At 38.5% G+C, this 22,534-nt stretch overlaps 1 protein-coding gene across 1 annotated transcript in view; it reads left to right on the forward strand.

The window, feature by feature from the left end:
* Positions 1-21,495: 21,495 nt before the first annotated feature.
* Positions 21,496-22,534, forward strand: part of LOC125911420 (thymocyte nuclear protein 1-like) — a 43,078-nt gene continuing 42,039 nt past the window's right edge. Inside the window, exon 1 of the mRNA XM_049615272.1 lies at positions 21,496-21,585. Coding sequence (XP_049471229.1) covers positions 21,496-21,585 — 90 coding nt within the window. The remainder of the gene's footprint in view (positions 21,586-22,534) is intronic.

Genomic DNA, 22,534 nt, shown 5'->3' on the forward strand with positions numbered 1-22,534 from the left:
GCAGGCTCCAGGGTGTCAGCACAGAACCTGGCGCGGGGCTCGAACTCACAAACCGTGAGATCATGACCTGAGCCAAAGTCTGACACTCAACTGACTGAGCCACCCAGGCGCCTCAAAAAATAATTTTTTAAAATGTACATATATGGATGGGGCACCTGGGTGGCTCAGTCGGTTAAGCAGCCAACATGGGCTCAGGTCATGATCTCACGGTTTGTGAGTTCAAGCCTCACATGGGGCGCTGTGTTGAGGGCTCAGAGCCTAGAGCCTGCTTCGGATTCTGTGTCTCCCTCTGTTGCTGCCCCTCCCCCACTCATGTTCTGTCTCTTTCTGTCTCTCAAAAACTGAAAAAACACTTTAAAAAAGTAAAGTGTAGATATATGAAGAAATATATTATGTTCATAGATTGGATGACTAAATATTGTTACATGTAAATTTAACCTTAGCTTGATCTCTAGTCTCAATGCAGTTGTAACAATGCCAGAACATTTTTTTTTTAGAAATATACAGGCCAATTCAATAGTCTGTGTAGAAGTACAATTGCAAATGTTTGTGTTAGAATATCCCAACAATATTGAGTAAACACACACACACACACACACACACACACACACACACAAATTTCAAGACTTAGTATAAAGTTACAGTAATCAGGACAGATGATACTGACATAAAGATAGACAAGAAGATCAATAGAACAGAAGAGAGAACTCAGAAATAATCTCTCAATTGTATGTTCAATTAATTCTTGATAAAGTTGGTGAAGTGTTCCAATGGGAGAATGAAAATCTATTTAGTAAATCATGTTGAAATACTAAGAGCTGTAAATAAAACTAGATAAACTTCAACCCTACAATACACAAAAATTAATTTTAGTTGGATCATAGACCTTAGCATTAAAAATAAATCTTTAAGCTCCTAAAACACAAGAAGGCAACATCAGAACAACTTGGAAGTATGCAAAGGTTTTGTAAAGAAGACAAAACTAAGAAAATCAATAAGCATCCATACATGAGAGAAAATATTGGCAAGCATATATCTGATGTAGGATGAGAACCCAGAATAGATAGATGATTAGATATATAGATGATAGATAGATAGATAGATAATAGATACAGGGATACATCTCCTACAACTCAGTAATAAAAAGACAAACCCGGGGCGCCTGGGTGGCTCAGTCGGTTAAGCATCAGACTTCGGCTCAGGTCATGATCTCGCAGTCCATGAGTTCGAGCCCCGCGTCAGGCTCTGTGCTGACAGCTCAGAGCCTGGAGCCTGTTTCGGATTCTGTGTCTCCCTCTCTCTCCGACCCTCCCCCATTCATGCTCTGTCTCTGTCTCAAAAATAAATAAATGTTAAAAAAATTTAAAAAAAAAAAAAACCCAAATTTCAAAAATGCACCAAAGAATTGAATAGCACTTCACAAAAGAAGATAATCAATGGCCAAGAAGGTCATGAAATGGTTTAAATATCATTATTCATTATAGAAACCACAACATTCACCAGAATTTCAAAAACAAACAAAATCCTAACAACACTAAATGTTGACAAGGATGTATAATAACCAGACCTCTTCTTCATTGTTTAGGGAAGTATAAAACACTTTGGAAAAACTCTGTCCAGGGGTGCCTCGGTGGCTCAGTTAAGCATCCAACTTCGGCTCAGGTCATGATCTCACAGTTTGTGAGTTTGAGCCCCATGATGGGCTCTGTGCTGACAGCTCAGAGCCTGGAGCCTGCTTCGGATTCTGTGTCTCCCTGTCTTTCTGCCCCTCACCTGCTCATGCTCTCTCTCTCAAAAATAAATAAACATTAAAAAATTTTTAAAAAACTGTTATTGTTTCTTTTATAAACCTAAACATGTACCTACCATATGAAATAGCAGTTTTACTTACAGATATTTACCTAAAAGACAGAGAAGCATATGGCTATTAAAACTTTTACAAGAATGCTTGTAACAGCTTTGTATCTGAGTAGGTGAAAACTGGAAACAGCCCAGTATTTATCAGTAAGAGAATAGAACATGCACTGCTATACATTAATGCAATTGAATATTACTCAGCAAAAAAAAGAAAAAAACATAGATTCACATAAAAATATAGATGAATCTCAAAAATATTATACTACTGAAAGAAGCTTTAGTTAAACAAGTACATACTGTATGATTTTATTGTATGAATTTGGAGAACAGGCTGAAGCAACCTATTTATATATATGTCAAAAATTATTAATCAGTACACTTAAGATCTGTATATTTCACTAGATGTAAATTTACTCAAAATATAACAAAAAAAACCCCATAAGTATATAATGAATTCTTTTTGTGTTGTTTTATTTATTTTGGAGAGAGAGCGTGCAAGCAGGGTACAGGGACAGAAGAAGAGAGAAAGAATCTTAAGTAGGCTCCATGCTTAGCTCAGAACTCAACATGTAGCTCAATCCCACAACCCTGGGTTCATAAACTGAACAAAAATCAAGGCTCGGATGCTCAACACCCTGAGCCACCTGGTTACCTCAGACATAATGAATTCTAGTTAATGATATGGCTGTCGGAGAGCTTAGGGATAAAGTGCACTGATAGCTATAACGTTGAAATGTTTAAAAAAGATGAATTCATAGATGACTAGAGGGGTACACAGATGGATAAATATGTGAGAAAGCAACCATACAAAATGTCAATGGTAGAATTTAGGAGGTGGGTGTCTGGGTGTTTAATGAACTATACTTTCAACTTTTCAGTATGCTTGAAAATTTTCATAATGAACAATGGGAAAATATATAGGGGGCCAAGAAACTAACCTGGGCAAATATGGAGACTTGACCTAGAGCAATGCAGAGCAGAATCTTTTCAATAAATGGTAATAGGCCAACTGGATTTCATAAAATGAAATGACCCACAATTCATACTGTGCACAGAAGATCAATTCTATGCGTATTGTGGATATAAATATGAAATTTAAAACAAAGCTTCTAGAAGATAGCATAGAAGAATAACTTCATGATCTCAACATAGCTAAAGATTTCAGGGTGGGTACCTAATAAGCCAGATATCCGAATCACTAACCATCAAAAAAAAAAAAAAAAGTGCAGCCACATAGATGAATCTCACAAAATATTGAGCACAAGGAGCCCAGCACAGAAGAATGCACACTGTATGTGTGAATAGGTATAGGCACATATAGACAGATATAGATACAAATATGATTTCAGGGGCACCTGGGTGGCTCAGTTGGTTAGGCATCTGACTTTGACTCAGGTCATGATCTCATGGTTTGTGAGTTTGAGCCCTGCTTCGGGCTCTGCGCTGACAGCTCAGAGCCTGGAGCCTGCTTTGGATTCTGCCTCTGTCTCTCTCTCTCTCTCTCTCTGCCCCTCTCCCACTCATGCTGTGTCTCTCTGTGTCTCTCAAAAGATAAATAAAGGCTAAGAATGAAATATGGCCCTTTGTAGCAAAGTGGATGGAACTGGAGAGTGTGATGCTAAGTGAAATAAGCCATACAGAGAAAGACAGATACCATATGTTTTCACTCTTATGTGGATCCTGAGAAACTTAACAGAAACCCATGGGGGAAGGGAAGGAAAAAAAAAAGAGGTTAGAGTGGGAGAAAGCCAAAGCATAAGAGACTCTTAAAAACGGAGAACAAACTGAAGGTTGATGGGGGGTGGGAGGGAGGGAAGGGTGGGTGATGGGTATTGAGGAGGGCACCTCATTTTGGGATGAGCACTGGGTGTTGTATGGAAACCAATTTGACAATACATTTCATATATTGAAAAATAAATAAATAAATAAATAAATAAATAAAGGCTAAAAAATAAAAATAAATATATTTGATTTCAAAAAGCTTCAAAACTCTCTTACACTGATTACGATACATGTTGAACAGGTAAGGTCATAAATAAAACCTCAGAAATGTTTCCCATAAACCATGAAATTAAGAAAGTAGGTACGTTTGTGGACAGAAGCAGTAGCATTGGGAGGGCAGAGGGTAGCTCTGGGAGTTTTGGCAGTGTTCTACATTTGACCTAAATGATGTTTGGTTATGACTCCATGAACTCTGCATATCTGTTCACTTGTCTGACTGTTACTAATTTCTCATGATAGAAAAAACAAGGGTTGAAAGAATAGTGTTGAAAAAAAAAAAGCGTAGCTGGTATGTGTAGAGTACTTAGAACACTGCCTAATTGCACAACCTCTGAGGGACATTGTTTGGGTTCAAATCTTAGTTTCTCCACTTTCGCTGTGTGGTTTGGGGCATGTTACTTTAATTTCTTTTGGCTTTAATTTCCCATTTGAACTAAGGGACTGTAATTCTGCCTACGTTCTAGTTTGAGGTTTAAATGAGCCAATGCATGTAGAAGTGATTAAGATCATCCAGGCACATGGGTGTTATTAGATGTTAACGTTGCCGTCTTCTGATCACCACCGCAGCGTTGGAAGTACAGACGAAGGAGAACAGCTAAGCAATAAATTTGACTAAACAGGAAGTTTAAAAGCGTATAAGAGCAGGCTCAGAGCTTTGTGTTTTACTCTGTGACGATGCAGCACTTAAAAAATAATAATACTATTTTGAGATATTATTATGGTAATTTTACAGATAAGAAACTGAAACTTACAGGAATTCATTACCATGCCCCTAATCACACAACAAGTAAGTGAAGAACAGAAATTGAAATGCTTCAGAAAGCTTACTCTGGCAGGAAGATATCAAATGGATTCAAAGAGGAAAAATCAGCAGACGGAAGGGCAAATTTTCAATATTCCATCTAAACAAATAAGGATTGTGGGTGGTAGGAATAGAAAATTGGAAATGGATGAGAATCAGTCAGATTTGCAAAGAGAGTAAATGTGGCTGCAAGGGAGGAATCAAAGAAGGGCCCGTGCTACCTAGGGCTGGGAGCCTGGAAAAATGGTGGTACCATAAACAGAAATAGGGATCACAGGAGGGGTAGCAGGTTTGCACTGGGAAATGAAAAATTTAATTCAGACAAAGTAAATCATGGGGTCAGTTAGTGCACTCATCATAATGAGGAGAAAAGTTTGTTGAAGATTGCAGTACACGAGGCTATGCTTAACAAAGCGCACTGGATGGACCTGCCTCCAAACTCCCACCACAGGGGGGAGAGGAAGACAGTACTGCCGGCAAGACAGTACTGCCGGCCGCAGTGCCGCTGGATGACTGAGAACAAGTGAAACCAAAGGTTTGACCTGAGCATTTGGTGAAGGATATTGAACTATCCTTCAATAGTTTCGTTTTTTGGTTTTTGGTTTTTTTTAATCCATACAAAACCAAAGGAAAGCGGAGGTTCCTGGCAAGCTGGAAAGAAATTCATAGCAAATGTTGTCAGTGATGTATCCTGTCAGAAGTCCCTGTGCCTGGGCCAGACTTTCCAGAGCCTGGATTCTGGGTAGGGTGGTATGGACCTGGATTCCAACCCGTAAGACAGAAGCTAAAAGATTTGTCCAGGAACAAAGCTGGATTCAAGCTAGGCTGTGAGGCGAGACCAGGTGCAAGGCGATGAGGAAGCTAAATCACCTAGGCAAGAACAGGCAGTCTGGAAACAGAGACAGAAGTGAAAGAAGCAGCATGTAGAGGCATCCCATGATGGTCTAGGGTTTCAGACTGTCTTTTTATAGGGAGCCGCAGGGCTTGGCTATGGCTAATAAAGTAGTTTGTTACAGGAACTGAGCCTACTCAGACACAACAGAAATGGGCAGAGAATTCCAGAGTGACAGACACACAGATGAAGGTGAGGAACAAAAAGAAAACAAAACAAAACAAAAGCAAAACAAAAAGGAAAAAGGAGTGCAGCTTACACTGTTCTCGCATAAATAGGAGCCCAAAAAGCCCCTTTGTCGATCTTTTCCCCAGCTCGCAACTTGCTGTTTTCCTTCTAACCGCTTTATAAATCCCAATGCTTTTTAATTTTTTTTAAAAGAAAGCCTATCTCAAAATTCTATCTTTTACAAATGACATACTTTCTCACAGAGCGCTTTCTCCAACATTTGAAAGCTGGCATATGGCTGTGAAGAGGGAAGTTTGGGCTGCCTCTGCCCATGTCGTGTGTATCTCATAGATGAGAGAGGACTTTTGACTCCCTGGCTGCCAATCTTCCATCTTCATCTGTACCAAATTCACAATGATGAGGAAGAAAGGAAAGCAATTTACTTCTCAATGGTACTTCATGTAGCTGCTGTAGAACATCATTTCTGCTTTATACCAAGTAAGCTGTAATGACATAGGAACACTGCAAATTGTCAGTTGGATGGTGAAAATGGTGGAGGGAAAGCTTTGCAGAATAAATCTGGGTAATAAGGGAAAAAAAAAAAAAAAAAATATATATATATATATATATGCTACAGTGGGTTTTCATCAAGGATTCCAGAAACACCCACTTATCCTCTGCAAAGAACTTGTTACAGCTCATTTTCTATCTGTGTATGTAACTCCATCCTAAGATGAGCATCTGTCAAGCCTGGAAAGCATAACATTTATAATATTGTTTTCATTCTTGACTGAACACATAAAGAGCACAAAATCTAGTTAGAAGAATGGCATATGTGCATGTGGTTTGCTCGAAGCCTTTATCACAGGCTCCCACACACCCCCTTATTTACAGGCTACTGGTGGCTTTTGCTTACCAGGTGATGTCAGAAGTGAAACGAATCACTGGCATTTCTCTTCAGGTGGCTCCACAAAAGGCATGCAAATGAAAGGTGTCACCTAGTTCTGTATAATCTTCACATTTTCATTTATAAGGGTCTCATCATCTTCTTATCAGAAGCTGTAGTTTTAGTTTTTTCTCAATCTGGACATGGGAATCCCAAAGCTTGATGAGATAAATTCCCCAGCATCCCTGCCAAAGTTCTGCTCTGTGGTGGTGGCTGAAATGTGGGTTGGACTCTGCCAGCTAGGCAATTCACCTTCTCTGGCTCTAGTTGAGAAGTTCAATGCCATGACCCATCTCTGTTCCTTAACTCCATGCCAAGACCCCACATCCATTATGATCTCTGTGTTTGGCTTTGAGATAAATGTATTCCTCTTCTAAGGCAGGTGGTTCATCCTTGTGTTATAATCCTCAAGAAAGATATATTTCAAGACAATCTGTTGATTTAGTTGGAAACAGATGGAAAGAAAAGAGAAAGAACACTGGTAGCCTTCAGGAACATTTTCTCACACCAGAAATGTTACTTGAAATCTTTGTCAGTTACAATTTTCCCTCTATGAGTGTTCTTCCACAGCACCTGACGTAACATTTGACCTATCAGAGTTAGTAATATGGAGTACTGTTGTCAAAGGGCATGGATTTGTAGTCCAAAAAAACTTGACTCTGGATGTTCGCTCCATCACTTTTTAGTTGTGCAATTTTGAACACATTGTCTCCTTTTTTATCCACCTATTTCTTCATTTGAAAAATAGTGATTAAAAATACCTACTTAGGGGCGCCTGGGTGGCTCAGTCGGTTAAGTGTCCAACTTCTTTGGCTCAGGTCATGATCTCGCAGTTTGTGAGTTCAAGCCCCGCATTCGGCTCTGTGCCGTCCTGGAGCCTGCTTCGGATTCTGTGTCTCCCCCTCTCTCTGCCCCTCCCATGCTCATGCTCTGTCTCTCTCTGTCTCTCAATAATAAATAAACGTTAATTTTTTTTTTTTAAAAACACCTACTTGGAAGGATTTTATGAGAATAAAATGTGCTAATCTATGTGATGTATGTACTTCAGTGTTGCATTAAATAATGGTCCCTTAACACATTATATTTATTGTTTGATAGTTATTTAACAATGTTTTGCTGATATACTAAATAATTATTGCCTGAGATCAGAAATGTTGGAAGTATAGTAGAAGTCAGGTGCAGGAATGATTCTGTACCCCCACCTATTCAGCATACACTTAGAAAGTGTGGTATTTTTCTCACATGGATTGCCTACAGGGGCTCCTCCAGGGTTCCATTTTATTTTCCTTTGCCATAATTCAGGGCCATGAGGAAAGGATACCAGGAGAGAAAAGCATTATTCTCCTGCAGAAAAGCAGCTCAAAATCTCTCTCATCCTATTAGGGTATGTAAACCTGTTTCCTGATAGTGATACTCATATGCTTTCCTGTAATATGCCCCATACATTGTATATGCCATTCCGATTTTATCGAGGTAATTTAAAAAGAGTTGTATGTAATCCTCAAAGCACTTTTCAGAGCAGTGCTTTGTGTAAACAGTTGGTTATTGCTTTTCTTATTTTGTCACTTCATTTTGGGTGGGCTACTTTTTCCTACAGGGCTGTTTCTCAGTCTGAGTTACACATTAAAATCACTGGAGGAGAATTTTTAAACACCATCCCCTGGCTGCACTCTAAATGGAGCATACCACAACCTCTAGAGGTCAGGTGCAGGCATAGTTATATTATAAAATCCCCTCCCCTTGAGATTCGAATATGGAGGCAGGGTAGAAAATCACTATTCTAAAGGGAATCAACATATTTTTTCCTGGGCTAACAGCTAACCTAGCTAACCAGGTTAGCTTAACTGATCGCTTGAGGTGAACAACCTAAAGCTGGTGATAGCGGCTGATTGGATCCTTTACTTAATGACAGAGTAAACATAGCCAAAGCAAGTTCAGATTAGGAGATACTGGACAACTTATAATAATAAGCAATTGACTACTTTGGCACAGGGGGAAAAGCATGGATTCTGAAGATCCGGGTTCAAGTCCAGTCTTACATGTAAAAAAAAAAAAAAGATCAGACTATAGACACTATTCTATGCTGAGTACACAGTAGTGAATAAGGCTCTTAAGGTTTTGCGCTCTTGGAAATAGCTAGACCAAAAACAATAACACTGCTCTACCCAAAAGTAAAATATTTCCGATTATGATAAATGAAGTTAAAAAGTAATAATGAGACATTGGTAAGTGGAATAAACAGTGAAAGTAGTAGGGGATGTGGAGGTAGTTAGGGTGCTCAAAGAGCAGCTATTTGAGGATGTGATGTTTGGCTGAAATCCAAATGATGATATGAACACGGACAGGCAAACATCCGGTAAGATCTCCAAGCAAAGGGAGGACTAAGTACAAAGATGCCAGGGCAGGAATAAACTAGAAGTGTTATAGGTACAGACAAAAGGCTACTATATATCTGCAAGATATGGACAATGTATGGGTGATAAAGAATTTTAGCATGCCTCATTCCAGCCCGTCCCTGCCTGATCTCATTTAAGTATCTGCCAAATGTCATCCCATCAGAGACAGAGAGAGGCTTTTCCTGACCATCCTATTTTAAACAAATATTCAACTACACACACACACACACACACACACACACACACACACACACCATCTTCACCTTTAGTTGTTCCTTTCCAACCAGTATGTCAGTTCCACATGAGCAAATGTATGATGGATCCTTTGGAGCATATGATAGGTGAATAATAAATATTTTTGAGTGAATGGATTGGTAAAAGAGGGAGATAGAAATCAGATTGTACATGGATATACAACTTATGATGAGGAATTTGGAGCATACTGAGCAAGGGAGTGCTGTGGTCTAAAGCATAACTTTAAAAGATGTCTCTGGTTTCTGTGGAGAGAAATGGTCAACAGGGAGATGGGAGTCGAAGCAGAGAGTGTTAAGGTGTTCCTGTTGCAGTCCCGATGAGAACACTGATGTTCTGGGAAGTAGCATAGCAGGTCTGAGGATAAAGTCAGGTGGACTATTTAGGTATTGGTGAAGTTCAAAACGTGTAGTAGATATGAAAGAGGAAAAGTTGTGTAAATAGATGAGTCAGTGGAGACGTTGTGGCCTGAAATATAAATGTGGGCTTTATTATCTTATACATGGCATTTAAAATTATGTGACTCATGAAATCATGCAAGGAGAGAATTTAGATAGAATACTACAGAGGGTCTAGTACCAAGGCCTGGGGGACTCCATCATTTGGAGGCAGGGGCAGAGGAGGAAGAGCCAGCCACACTGAGAAGTGGTTGTAGGAACAGGAGAAAAACTGAAAGAATTTGGTACTATTAGGACAATTAAAATATATTTCAAGAAGAAGAGAGACCACATATGTGAAAGTTTCTCTCCCCAACCTAAATGTATATGGAAAATGTTTATTTTCACTACTGTTATTATTTTGTGGAGGAGGAATACTGTCATTTAGACTACATAATAAATCGAGTCAAACCAGAGTAAAACAGATGTTATACTTGACATTTTATTATTCTTTAAAAAAGTAGCTTTTAGTCACATTTTAAGGTAAGTAGCCAATGGTTTAGAGATTTCCTTCTTTCTTTAAATGTATCTTTTAAAATCCTCATTTGCCCAAATCATCTGAAGCATCTGAGATCATGCTAGTAGGATCCAATGAGTTGAGTTTCTCCATCTCTAACATGTCATCTGAAATGAAGTGCTTCTGGGTCACAACAAAGAAAATACCATCACCCAAAGCTCCCCCACTTCTCGGGTGAGCAATTTGACATGGTTACGGACGAGCAGAGTATTGGTTGTGTGAAATGGCCCTAATGTGTTTTCCCAGGGAGGTAGAAGAGATTTTCCAGAGCAGTGGCTCTCTACATTGACTACACATTGATATTACTTAAGGAGTTTTAAAAAATACTGAAGCCTGGGTCCCACTCCTAGAGATTCTGATTTAATTGGCCTGTGGTGCAGCCTGGACACTAGGATTTTTTAAAAGTTTCCAAATTGATCCTAATGTGCAGTCAAGGCCGAGAATCACTGGAGTAGAGGCAGAGGATTACAAGCACAAAGTAGCCCAAAGAGGACATCTCCTATGGAGGCAATGCAATAAATCCTCAGGTACAGCACAGGCTATTTTTGCCTCGACTTTGTTGCCCTACGTTGTGTCATTTCTTTTTTTCAGAGCACTAAATTCGGTTCCCCCTTAAAGGCAATAGTCACTGCAAAAAGAATGATTAAAGGGATGATCAATGCATAGCGTTTATAGGAAAAAAAAAAGGAAAGAAAAATCCAAAGTTGGCTTTTAATATAACTATTCCCTTCACTGGGCAAGTAATAACAGCTCAAGGGAGAATGGACAAAACTCTACACTGATAGCTTTAACTTATTAATGTGAAAGTTATTTCCTTAAATTCCCCAGTGGTGATTTTTAAAGCACCTTTTTCATTCACTTTACCAGAGGCTGCTCGTATTTAATCTGAGGTTACAGTGCTTTCAACATTTAATTCAAAAAAGAAGTACATTTAAAAATTTTTCTCTAATTATATTCCCTTCACTAAACATGTGAAGGTATGTCCAGCACACTAATTTCCACAAGTAATGGAACATTTTTCAACTCCAATAGGGTTAAGGTTTTATAGCTAAGCTTTTCACTGGTTGAATTTTACTTAATATAATGGATCAAAAAAGCCCAATGTGTTTTCAATTTATATTTACATGCATTGTTCAACTATTTGGTTTAAAATGTGAGTAGAGGAGACATTGAAAAGTATATAAAGCTCAATATTTTGAACCACTTGAGGATGTGATAGCCTGAATTCATAAAATGTCTCAACTACAGACTGTTATAAAGGAAATGTAGTCAGGCATTCAAACTCATCTAGTCACAGGCTAAAATGAAAAGCTATAGTACTCTTAGCTAAAATTTACATTGTGTTAAGTATCTTCTCTGCATATATAATGGTTATATTAGTACTAATACATAAAATCCTTGTGTGAGGTAGGTACCTGTGTATCCGTTTCACAAATGAGAAAATAGAGGGACAGGCAGGTGAACAGTATATCCAAATTCCCACAGCTGCTAAGATTCAGAGCTAGGGTTCCTACTTAGGCTGTCTGGCTACAAAGTGCACATCTTAACCACTCTTTTATTTTGGGTTAAAAAGTACACACTGCATAGAAGCAATCACATATCAACTTACCGACTAACGTTCTCTCTCTTCAAAATGCAGTCTTCTGTACTATGAAAGATGGAAATTATCTGAGCCGCAAATATTTTGATATCATTGTGTATTTGACAGAAGTTCACAGTAATAAAATGGATGTGTCATACAAGAAAACCAGCTGCCAATTTTAGACCATATATAATGGCCATATCTTGAAGTTGTCACCACATATACTCAGGTTCTTAATTTTACACATATTAAAGCTCAATTGTGTTAGTGCATTCATAGTTGACCAAGTTATTGGAGACTGATTTATTAAATAAAGTTCCAGAATGACAATGTATTCATTGTATATTAAGAGCTATGTTTACCTTTTGAAAGATTGCAATATTCATGTCTTCTGCTTAGGGAATTTTCAGTACTCCTTGGAAGCTAAATCCAACTTATGAGATTTCTTGTTGAACATGGACTCTGTGCAGAGGAAACTGAATGCTACTTTCCAAAATAAGACTATTTTTTAAATATAACACAAATAATTTTTACTATAGAGAAATGGAATATACAAAAATATACCTCACTAAAACCCTACTACTCAAAAGGGCTACTGTAAACATTTTAAAGTATTTTTTCTAGAGTAAAGACAAATAGTTGACACATGTTTTAAAAAAGGTTATAAGTTGATTTTTAACTGATAATATAATTAAACATGCTCAGTAGAAGTACTTAGAAGTAAATTATGTAATTTACATATATAATTATATAGCTACATATAATTACAGTTACAAATTATAATCACATAGCTTTGTCTATAAAGTAATGTAAAAAAGGAACACATGCTAATTATTAAAAAATAGAAATTTCAGAGAAATATAAAGAACATAAAAATTCCTTATAACTCTGAAACTTTGATTTGGTCCACAAATATTGATGGTGCACCTGCTAGGCTCTTAGCAGTGGGCAACCAGCAGTGCAGAAGGCTCTCAAAGAGATGTCAGTAAAATGAATGTTCAATTAGCATATAACATAATGTGCTATTATGATAATCACAGGATACATGGAAGCACAACGAAGGGAACCTAACTCAGAATGCTTTCTGATTCAGCCACATCCAAGCTTAGACCCAGAGGTAAAAACAGAAATTGATAGAGGAAACCTGAACTTCTTTAAACACGTGTAAGCAGGTACATTAAAAACAATTAAAACCAATCTGGCAGTTTCTCAAAAGGATAAAGATAGAGTTATTATAGGACCTAGCAATTCCACTCCTGGGTATATTCCCAAGAGAAAAAGAAAATGTCCATACAAAAACTTTCACATGAATGTTCATCAACAGTATTATTCACAGTAGCCAAAAAGTGGAACACCCAAGTGTTTATCAAATGGTGAATGGAAAAATAAAATGTGGTCTATCCATACAAGAAAATATTGTTTGCCTGTAGAAATTAGTGAAGTACTGATACATGCAACAATATGGATGCACATTGAAAACATTAAAATAAGTCAGTTACAAAAGACCACATATTATATGACACCATTTATATATTAAAGTGTCCAGAATCTATATGGGAATCTACAGAGACAGAGAGTAGATTGATTAGTCATTGCCTAGTGCTGGTTGGGTGGGGAAATAAGGGTATTGGAAAGTTCAGCTAAAATATGTGGGGTTTCTTTCTGGGGTAATGAAATAGTCTAAAGTTGATTGCTGTGGTTGTGGAACAACTCTGTTCATATACTAAAAACAACTGAATTGTACGCTTTAAATGGGTGAGTTGTCGGGTATGTGAGTTCTATCTCAAAAAGAAAACTGAAAGAAAACACACTTAGAAGGAGGTATTATGTTAAATGTACTTCACCTAATATAGGATTTCCATTTTCTGGATTTTGACAGTCCTCCGAGAAATCCTATGAGGCATGTTGAAGGAGCTTGGATAGGTAAACTATATTTCCATGATCCACCATTTATAATTATTAATGGGCAGTTGGGACTCATACTCAGAACTTTTGATTTCACAAATTTTTCTCTTGAGTTCTTTGCGGCTGACCTGACATCATTATTTAGTACAAGGAATAATAGAGTTATGTGGTGTTTTAATATAATTTATGATGTTTAAGTTACTTTAATATTTGTTTTAGAAAATGGAACTGAGAGAACGAGATTGTGATTGTATTAATACTAGGCACATACGGCGCCTGGGTGGCTCAGTAGATTAAGTATCTGACTTCTGCTCAGGTCATGATCTCATGGTTTCATGGGTTCAAGTCCCACATCAGGTGAGCTCGAGCCCCACTTCAGGTGAACATGAGCCCTGATTTGGCTGAGCCCCACTTCTCTCTCTCTCTCTCTCTCCCCCCACCCCCCCCGCCTCCTTCTCTCTGCCCCTCATAGGATTCATTCTCTCTCCCTCTCTCAGCCCTCCCTCACTTGTGCCCTCTCTCTCTCTCAAGAAAAAAAAATACTAGGCACGTAGAGGAGAGTGAAATACCATTGGCTAAGGTATCAGGCACTGTCCTGGCAGGTGGAGATAAAGAATGGGTGATGAGGCCTATTGCCAGGGCAGGGGTTTGTTTCACCCAGAGCCACCAAATTAGGCTATGCTTGTCATGAAAAAGAAGGGTCAGGTGGCAAAGGGAAGTTGATTTAGAGAATATTCCAAGTGGTATATTTGGGGCTCGTTTCTGTTTCTGTTACATATTCTTAGTCTTTCCTGAAAGGATACTATAGGGGAGGAAAAATAATTTTGCCTATACCCTTCCAGATTCTTGGCTGAAATCTCCCTTTAACAAAAGACAGATTACAGAAAAATAAATAACTTTGATTATGTGTATATCTACAGGAGCCCCAGAAAGATAGGACTGAAGGAAGTAATCAGGGCACAAAGCTTTTAGACTTGTTACACAAAGAAACAATAAACTTATGAAGAATTGACAAAGCAAGGGGGTGTGGACCAGGGTAGTAAAATGGTGAAAAAGAAACAAGGTTTGCTAAATTCCTTGTCTCTAGCAATAAGATGTCTTCTTCCCCTTGGTACAGGCAGGATACCTTTCACATAGAAGATTTATCTCCTATTTTCAGGGGGGAAAAAAGGTCAGAATGTCTTTCTTGCACCAGCCATTTCTCAAACACCTTTAATTCAAAATAATCAATATGTCAAAGTGGCACATTTTGGGGTGACTTATACTGAACCCCTACACTATAAACTTGAATATTCCCTATTTAAAAAAAAGCTATGCTTAAACCTACTTTCCCTATTTGTTGCCTTATCATTTCTTTCCATAGCATAATCCTCACAATAATTATTCACTCCTTCAACTCCCATGTGTAAAAATATATTAAGGAAACTTCGTTTAAAATGGAGCTGGGGAGCAATGAAGGGGGAGCTGTCATGCACGTACTGCTAGTTGTAACCTGCATGACCAGCGGGAAGAAGGCAGATCAGAATTATTTTCACAAAGAAGGGCTCTTTTCACATAATAATTTATCTCCGCTTTAAATTTTTTTTTTTTATGTTTATTTCTGAGAGAGACAGAGAGAGTCAGAGCGCTAGCAAGGGAGGGGCAGAGAGAGAGGGAGACACAGACTCTGAAGCAAGCCCCAGGCCCTGAGCTGTCAGCACAGAGCCTGATGCAGGGATTGAACTCATGAACTGGGAGACTGTGGCCTGAGCCAAAGTCAGATGCTTAACTGACTGAGCCACCCAGTTGCCCCCCCCCTTTTTATTTATTTTTTATCTCCTGCTTTCAAGAAAAGGAAGGAGCATCCCTCTCTGCTGCAGCAACAACACAGTAACCATTGTTTGCAGCCATTGAGAAACTGCCACAACCTCGAACTCTTATTATTTTCCAGTAAACTTTTGTTCAAATTAGCCTTCCCCAGTTTCCTCCTAAAACCTAATAAAAGTTGACCTTCCCTTTGTTTCTTCGGATTTCACTATGGTTCGCCATAGTTTGCTTGTCCCAAATTGCAATTCCTCTGCTCTTCCCGAAGAAACTCATTTTTTTACTTACATAAAATTGCTTTTTGCTCTGCTTAAAGTTAACACATGTATCAATACCACGAAGCCTCTGGCAGTTAGCACCACTCCACTGAATCGCAAAGAGCACGGCCAACAGCTGCCTAATTGTCAAATCCATTGTTGTTGCCTCAGTCCGCCTCTTAATTGAATTCTGGCAATAAACTGCTGACCACTCCATTCATCTCCCACCACTCTCTGCTTGATTCTCAAGAAACATCTCCTTGTCTTGTTCCACAGAGCTGGCAGGCCCACTTAGTCTTTTTCTCTGTCTTTACTTCTTAAATATTTACATTTCCTAGGCCACTATCTTCAGCCTTCATCTTATACCTTGAATAGGCTTGTATGTCTCAAACTTTACTCACTGAAGCATATAGAATATTAGAATTGCTGCTGGGGTTATGGGGTGAGCAGTGTGCAAACAGTGTGGCTTCTGGAGCCTCACTCCAAACCTACTCAATGGCAATTACCTGGTAAATACCAACTCTTTTTTAAAGACTTAGATCACGTCATGGTTTGCCTTTTCTATGAAGGCTTTTCAGACAACTCTTCTCTCTCTAGGACTGCACTGTCATTATGATATAGTAGCATCTAGCCACTTATATTTCTATTTTTTTTATTTTTTTTCAATATATGAAGTTTATTGTCAAATTGGTTTCCATACAACACCCAGGGCTCATCCCAAAAGGTGCCCTCCTCAATACCCATCACCCACTCTCCCCTCCCTCCCACCCCCCATCAACTAGCCACTTATATTTTAATTAATTAAAATTTAATTTAAAATTCAGTTTCTCGTTTCAAGCACACCAACCATATTTAAAATGATTAATAGGGGCGACTGGGTGGCTCATTTGGTGAAATGTCTAATTCTTGGTTTTGACTCGGGTCATGATCTCACGGTTTGTGGGTTTGAGCCCAGCAGTGGGTTCCGTGTTGTCAGCGAGGACCCTGCTTGGGATTCTTTCTCTCTTCCCATGCCCCCCCACCCCCAGCTCACACTCTCTTTCTAAATAAATTAAATGAATAAACTTTAAAATGATTAATAGCCATGAATGGCTAGTAGCTACCATATTGAATAGCATAGATACAGAACATTTTCTCATCATTGCAGAAATTCCCATGGAACAGTGGTTCTGCAGTGTTTGAATTGACCACTTCTTTTGAGCTTTTTGTCACCAGTACATACTCCCATTATATTGTGTACAACACTTTATGCCCTTTTTACGTATGAACTCATCAAAATATGTGTATCCTGATTCTACTCTATGCCAAGTACCCTGGTAATTGTTGGAAAAGAAAGACAAATAAGGCCTGTCCAAAAATATCAAGATATTTTTGTCAAGCATAACATGATTTAAAATAAGATAAATTCCTAATGAATATACCTTAATGAAATAGAAAAGATAAATAAGTATAAACATGAATTATGTCTTTCCATTTTTAATCTAAAATTTAGTCATTAAATTCATAGCTTTAAATTCAAAATGGAAGTGGACTTTAATGATTTGAAAGTTGTCTTATTAATTTTACCATTGAGAAATATGCTTTTAGTGTATTAGTGACTAAAATACTTGCCTCTGACATTCAAAACTAGATCCACTTATGGTATTATATCTGCTTATATAATAGTGTGAGTCTAATTAAACAATGTAATAACTTGACTGAGGTGCTACTGCTGTTACGTTGGAATTCCTAAATTTTAAATATCAATCAGAAATCAAAATTTGACCAAGGGTGCCTGAGTGGCTCAGTTGGTTGAGGTTCTGACTCTTGATTTCTGCTTGTGTCATGATCCCAGGGTCATGAGATGGAACCCCATATTGGGCTCCATGCTGAGCATGGAGCATGCTTAAATCTCTCTCTCTCTCTGTCTCTCTCTCTCTCTCTGCCCCTCTCCCTCACTCATGCCCTCCCTCTCTCTCTCTAAAAAAATTAAAAAATAAATGAAGAAAGAAATAAAGAAATCAAAACTTGACCAAATTCAGTAGGTTTCACTATTCTAAAACCAAATCCATCACGTGTCTTCATCATTCTTAGTATAAAGAACCATTTTCCCCCAACAGTCCTTGAATTATTTTAAATTATAATGTAACAATTTAAAGCTCTTCATATAATTAGATTCCAAAACTTATGTGAACCCACATAAAATATATAGAAATGTATATAAAATATGAAGAAAACCTGTATTTTTTCAAAAACTAAAATTTCTAGATTATGTTATTTTTTTTAAGAATTACATTAAGAGATAATGGTTTGTATAATCCCATAAATTAATGCTCCTTGAAGTGTGGTCCGTACCCCAGTACCATCAGCATCATCTAGGAACTTGTTTGAAATGCAGATTTGTACTCCCTTACCTCCAAACTGACTGAATGGGAAGTCTGGGATGAGGTCCAACCAAATGGATTTTGGTAGGCTCCCCAAGTGGTTGGTTGAATGCATCCTGAAGTTTGAAAAGCATTGCCTGAGAAAAAGCACAACAACTAACCTGATTGAAAAGTCACAAATAAAAACATAAAAACACAAGGAGATATAAGTAGGAATACAGAATAGTATAGCCCATATGCTATATGTACCAGACTGAACTTGAAATATTAAATCAGTTTCTTCATATTAAAGATCAAATTGAGAGCACAGTTATATCAAGAAGATTGGGCACATACCTCTACAAGGTGCAGAGAGAGAGAGGAAGAGAGAAAGGGAGAGAGAGTGCAGAGCCCAGAGCCGGGCTAAAACTCACCCAAAGTGGGGCTCAAGCGCACCAGTGCAGGGCTTCCAACTCACTAACCGTGAGATCACGACCTGAGCCAAAGTCAGATGCTTAACCGACTAAGCCACCCAGGTGCCCTACGTGACATGTTCTCTAATTTAGTCTTGATCCAAAACAAATTTCATCAGTTTCAATCTATGATTTTAATACTGTTTTAATATATTATTGATATTTTTTGAGAATTTTTATGGTTAGATGCATATATAAAGTACTTGGTATTTTGAACATTAAGCAAATACATTATTTTCTTATTAATAAGAATAGTACTAATTATTTTGCTGGATATTTTTCATTTGTCTTTAAGATCTATGCTTTAAACTTCTTCATCTTGCTCTCTGTCCATGGAGGCTGACCTGTATGGCGACAAGGCTCTCTTACTTCTGGGCTATGGCCCAAGGGACTCATCAGCAAGAAAACAGAGAGACAGAGGAGAGAATGCCAGAATGTCATTCCCTTCCCTCTTATGTGAGTGCCTAGGCCTGGTGGCTTCCTTAGACTAAAGGCTACAACTATTTCAAGATGGCACTCTCTACATAACTCTTTTCTACAAAGTTCCTCTAACCTCCTCCCCACTTACGTGTGTTAAGAATGCTACTTGCCCTCGAGAATTGCACTGTATTCTGTTTTTTTTTCTTCTAAATCCTGCCTATAGTTTTGTAAATAGTCTGTTTATTAAACTCTAATCAAATTATGCAATTTGCAACCAGAGTCTGGTTGATATAGTTACTCCTGATCACAGTAGTAATGGATTTACAGATAACGGTTATGAAAGCAGAAAAATACTATCTTTCTTTACTGGAGATGATAAAGGGAGAAAAGCTGGAAATGATTTCATGAGACATTTTCTGTTGGGTGTTGTAAGTTACAGAGGAAGATTTGAGACACTCTCACGAAGTTTCATTGGAAAAGGGCTTAAAAGGTGAAAGTGGCTGATTAGAGGGAAAATACAGAATAGCATGAAATTCTATCAGGAATTGATCAAAGAAGGTTTCATTATGTGCTTATTATGTGCCACACATGCTGTAGTTGTGGAGTTGTGGACATAGAGTGATGAAGTTAGACACGATCCCTGTCCTGAAGTTTGGAAAAGTATGGAGGAAATGTTTCTGACAGAAGAAATAGCATATACAAAATCTCAGAGTTGGTGGGGTGAGAAAGAAAATGAGAGCCCATTCCAGTAATTAAAATAAATTTGATGTGCTTGAGAAGTATGATAGAGTACAAAGTTACAAAATGTGAGATATAACCCTGGCTTGCATCAATATTTACATCATCACTCACAGTAGAAAGAGTACAATATGTCTTTGATCCAGGGAGAAAGACTTTGATAAGTGTGGGAAGAAAGGGATATTAGAATCTGTTCTCAACCATGCTAACCTTCCTTTCATCTTTAAAGTTTGAAAGTTAAATTTTGTTTAATGTTTATTTATTTTGAGAGAGAGGGGGCAAGAGCACAAGCGAGGGAGGGAGAGAGGGGGCGGGGAGAGAGAGAATCCCAAACAGGCTTTGTGCTGTTAGAGCAGAGCCTGACCTGGGCTCAAACTCACGAATCATGAGATCATGACCTGAGCTGATATCGAGAGTTGGATATTTAACCAACTGAGCCACCCTGGTTCCCCTTGAAAGTTAAATTTTAAGAAGTCTACAGCTCCAGGGGCGCCTGGGTGGCTCAGTCGGTTGAGCGTCCGACTTCGGTTCAGGTCATGATCTCACAGTTCGTGGGTTCAAGCCCCGCATCAAGCTCTGTGCTGACTGCTTGCTCAGAGCCTGGAGCCTGCTTCAGATTCTGTGTCTCCTTCTCTCTCTGCCCCTCCCCCACTCACACTTTGTCTCACTCTGTTTCTCAAAAATAAATAAATATAAAAAAAATTAAAAAAAAAGAAGTCTACAGCTCCAACATATAGAAAGAGATAATGATCTAACTTAGAACACCTCTTATTTTCCCTAGGTATTAAAAATTGCTTTAGGATCCAGAATTTTCTGGATATATTCAGATAGCAGATTTGATTGCCTAAGTAACAAATTTGAATGTTTAAGTAGTATGCCACTTAATTGTGTGTTTCATTTAGAAAAGGTATGGAAATACAATTTTATGTATTTGATAATATATGAATCACAAAACAAAAATTATTTTTTAATTGAGTTCATATTTTAGACTTAGAAAATATAGAGGAAATATATATGATTGATATTTTTAGACACCCATAACTTTAACAACCATAAATTCAAAATTATTTTTTTAATGTCTTTTTAATGTTTATTTATTTTTGAGAGAGAAAGAGGCAGTGTGAGCAGGGGAGGGGCAGACAGAGAGAGGGAGACACAGAATCTGAAGTAGGCTCCAGAATCTGAGCTGTCAGAAAAGAGCCTGACATGGGGCTCAAATCCAATTCGACTTATCAAGTCGAATGTGTACTGACTGAACCACCCAGGTGCCCCCAAAATTCATCTTTTAAAAAATATTTGCAATTGGTGCACCTGGGTGTCTCAGTCAGTTAAGTGTCCGACTTCAGCTCAGGTCATGATCTCACAGCTCGTGAGTTCAAGCCCTGCATCAGGCTCTGTGCTGACAGCTCAGAGACTAGAGTCTGCTTCGGATTCTGTGTCTCCCTCCCTCTCTGCCCCTCCCCCACTCATGTTCTGTCTCTCTCTCCCTCACGAATAAACATTAAAAAATATATATTTGCAACTTAACATAGAATTAAGATTATGCCTCAAGAATGGAGAAAATGTATTCATATATTTGTGTAGAGTATGCCTATGGCAGTTGTAAAACCTTAGTGAGTTTACACACACCCAGTGAAATGTTGGCACAAGATCCAACAAAATCTGTTTTATTTGGAGCCGAGGAACCTTCCAGAGAATAATGCAACTATGATTGTAGTTGGGGTTGACACGTGTGGCCTAAGCAGTCTCTCGGGAAGACTGTCTCTGCGTCTGATGCTAGAACTTGAAGTCTGCTGGGTAGGCAGTCAGGAAAGGAAGATAACATAGTCCAGCATGTCAGGAACATGGGCTGGAATCCCACAAAGATGGGCTAAAACTCGTATCTTTTCTATTGCCTCTGTCATCAGTGACCAGGCATCTATTGGCTATCCAACAGAGGCTAGGATTCTTAGTCATGGTAGTAAGCACACACTTAGCCCAGTAGTCAGAAAAACTGAAGAAAAAAAATCCAGGGAAGACAAAGCAACTGTAGGTTCGGCTGCTCCTCCCTGTGAATGAGCAGAGAATCTCTCCAGCAGCCTTTTCTAACAGGAAGCATACAAGGAACAGACTTTGGGGAAATGAAGCTCAGCCTGGCAAGTTGACACATTACAAAGCCATCACATGATCCCAAAGTTATATGAAGAGTACCATGGATTTACTTCACTTGAAATTGATTGGGGGGGGGGGGGCACCTGTGTGGCTCAGTCTGTTAAGCATCTGACTGACTTCGGCTCATATCATGATCTCATGGTTCATGAGTTTGAGTCCTGCATCAGGTGAGATTGAGCCCCCACTCCGGGTGATCCCTGCTTCTCTCTCTCTCTCTCTCTCTGCCCCTCATGGGATTCTCTCTCTCTCTCCTGCTCTCTCCCTCTACCCCTCCTGCGATTCTCTCTCTCTTCTACTCCCTCTCCCTCTCTCTCTCTCTCTCTGCCCTCACTCACTTGTGCCATCTCTCTCTCTCAAAAAAAAATTGATTTGTGTGTGTGTGTGTATACATACACATTATGAGGTAAAAATCCTATTTTTCCCATAAGTATAATCAGTTTTTCCAAACTCCTTTATCCGAATTTTTCCCTCAAATGAGCTCCAATATTGGAGCTCATTTGAGGGAAAAATTCATATATATATATATGATTCATTCTTTGGGTTTATTTCTTCCAATTCTCTTCCTCTGTGTCAATTGCACAATGTCTAATTACTC

Source organism: Panthera uncia (genome assembly GCF_023721935.1).
Source record: "Panthera uncia isolate 11264 chromosome C1 unlocalized genomic scaffold, Puncia_PCG_1.0 HiC_scaffold_3, whole genome shotgun sequence".
Classification (NCBI taxonomy): domain Eukaryota; kingdom Metazoa; phylum Chordata; class Mammalia; order Carnivora; family Felidae; genus Panthera; species Panthera uncia.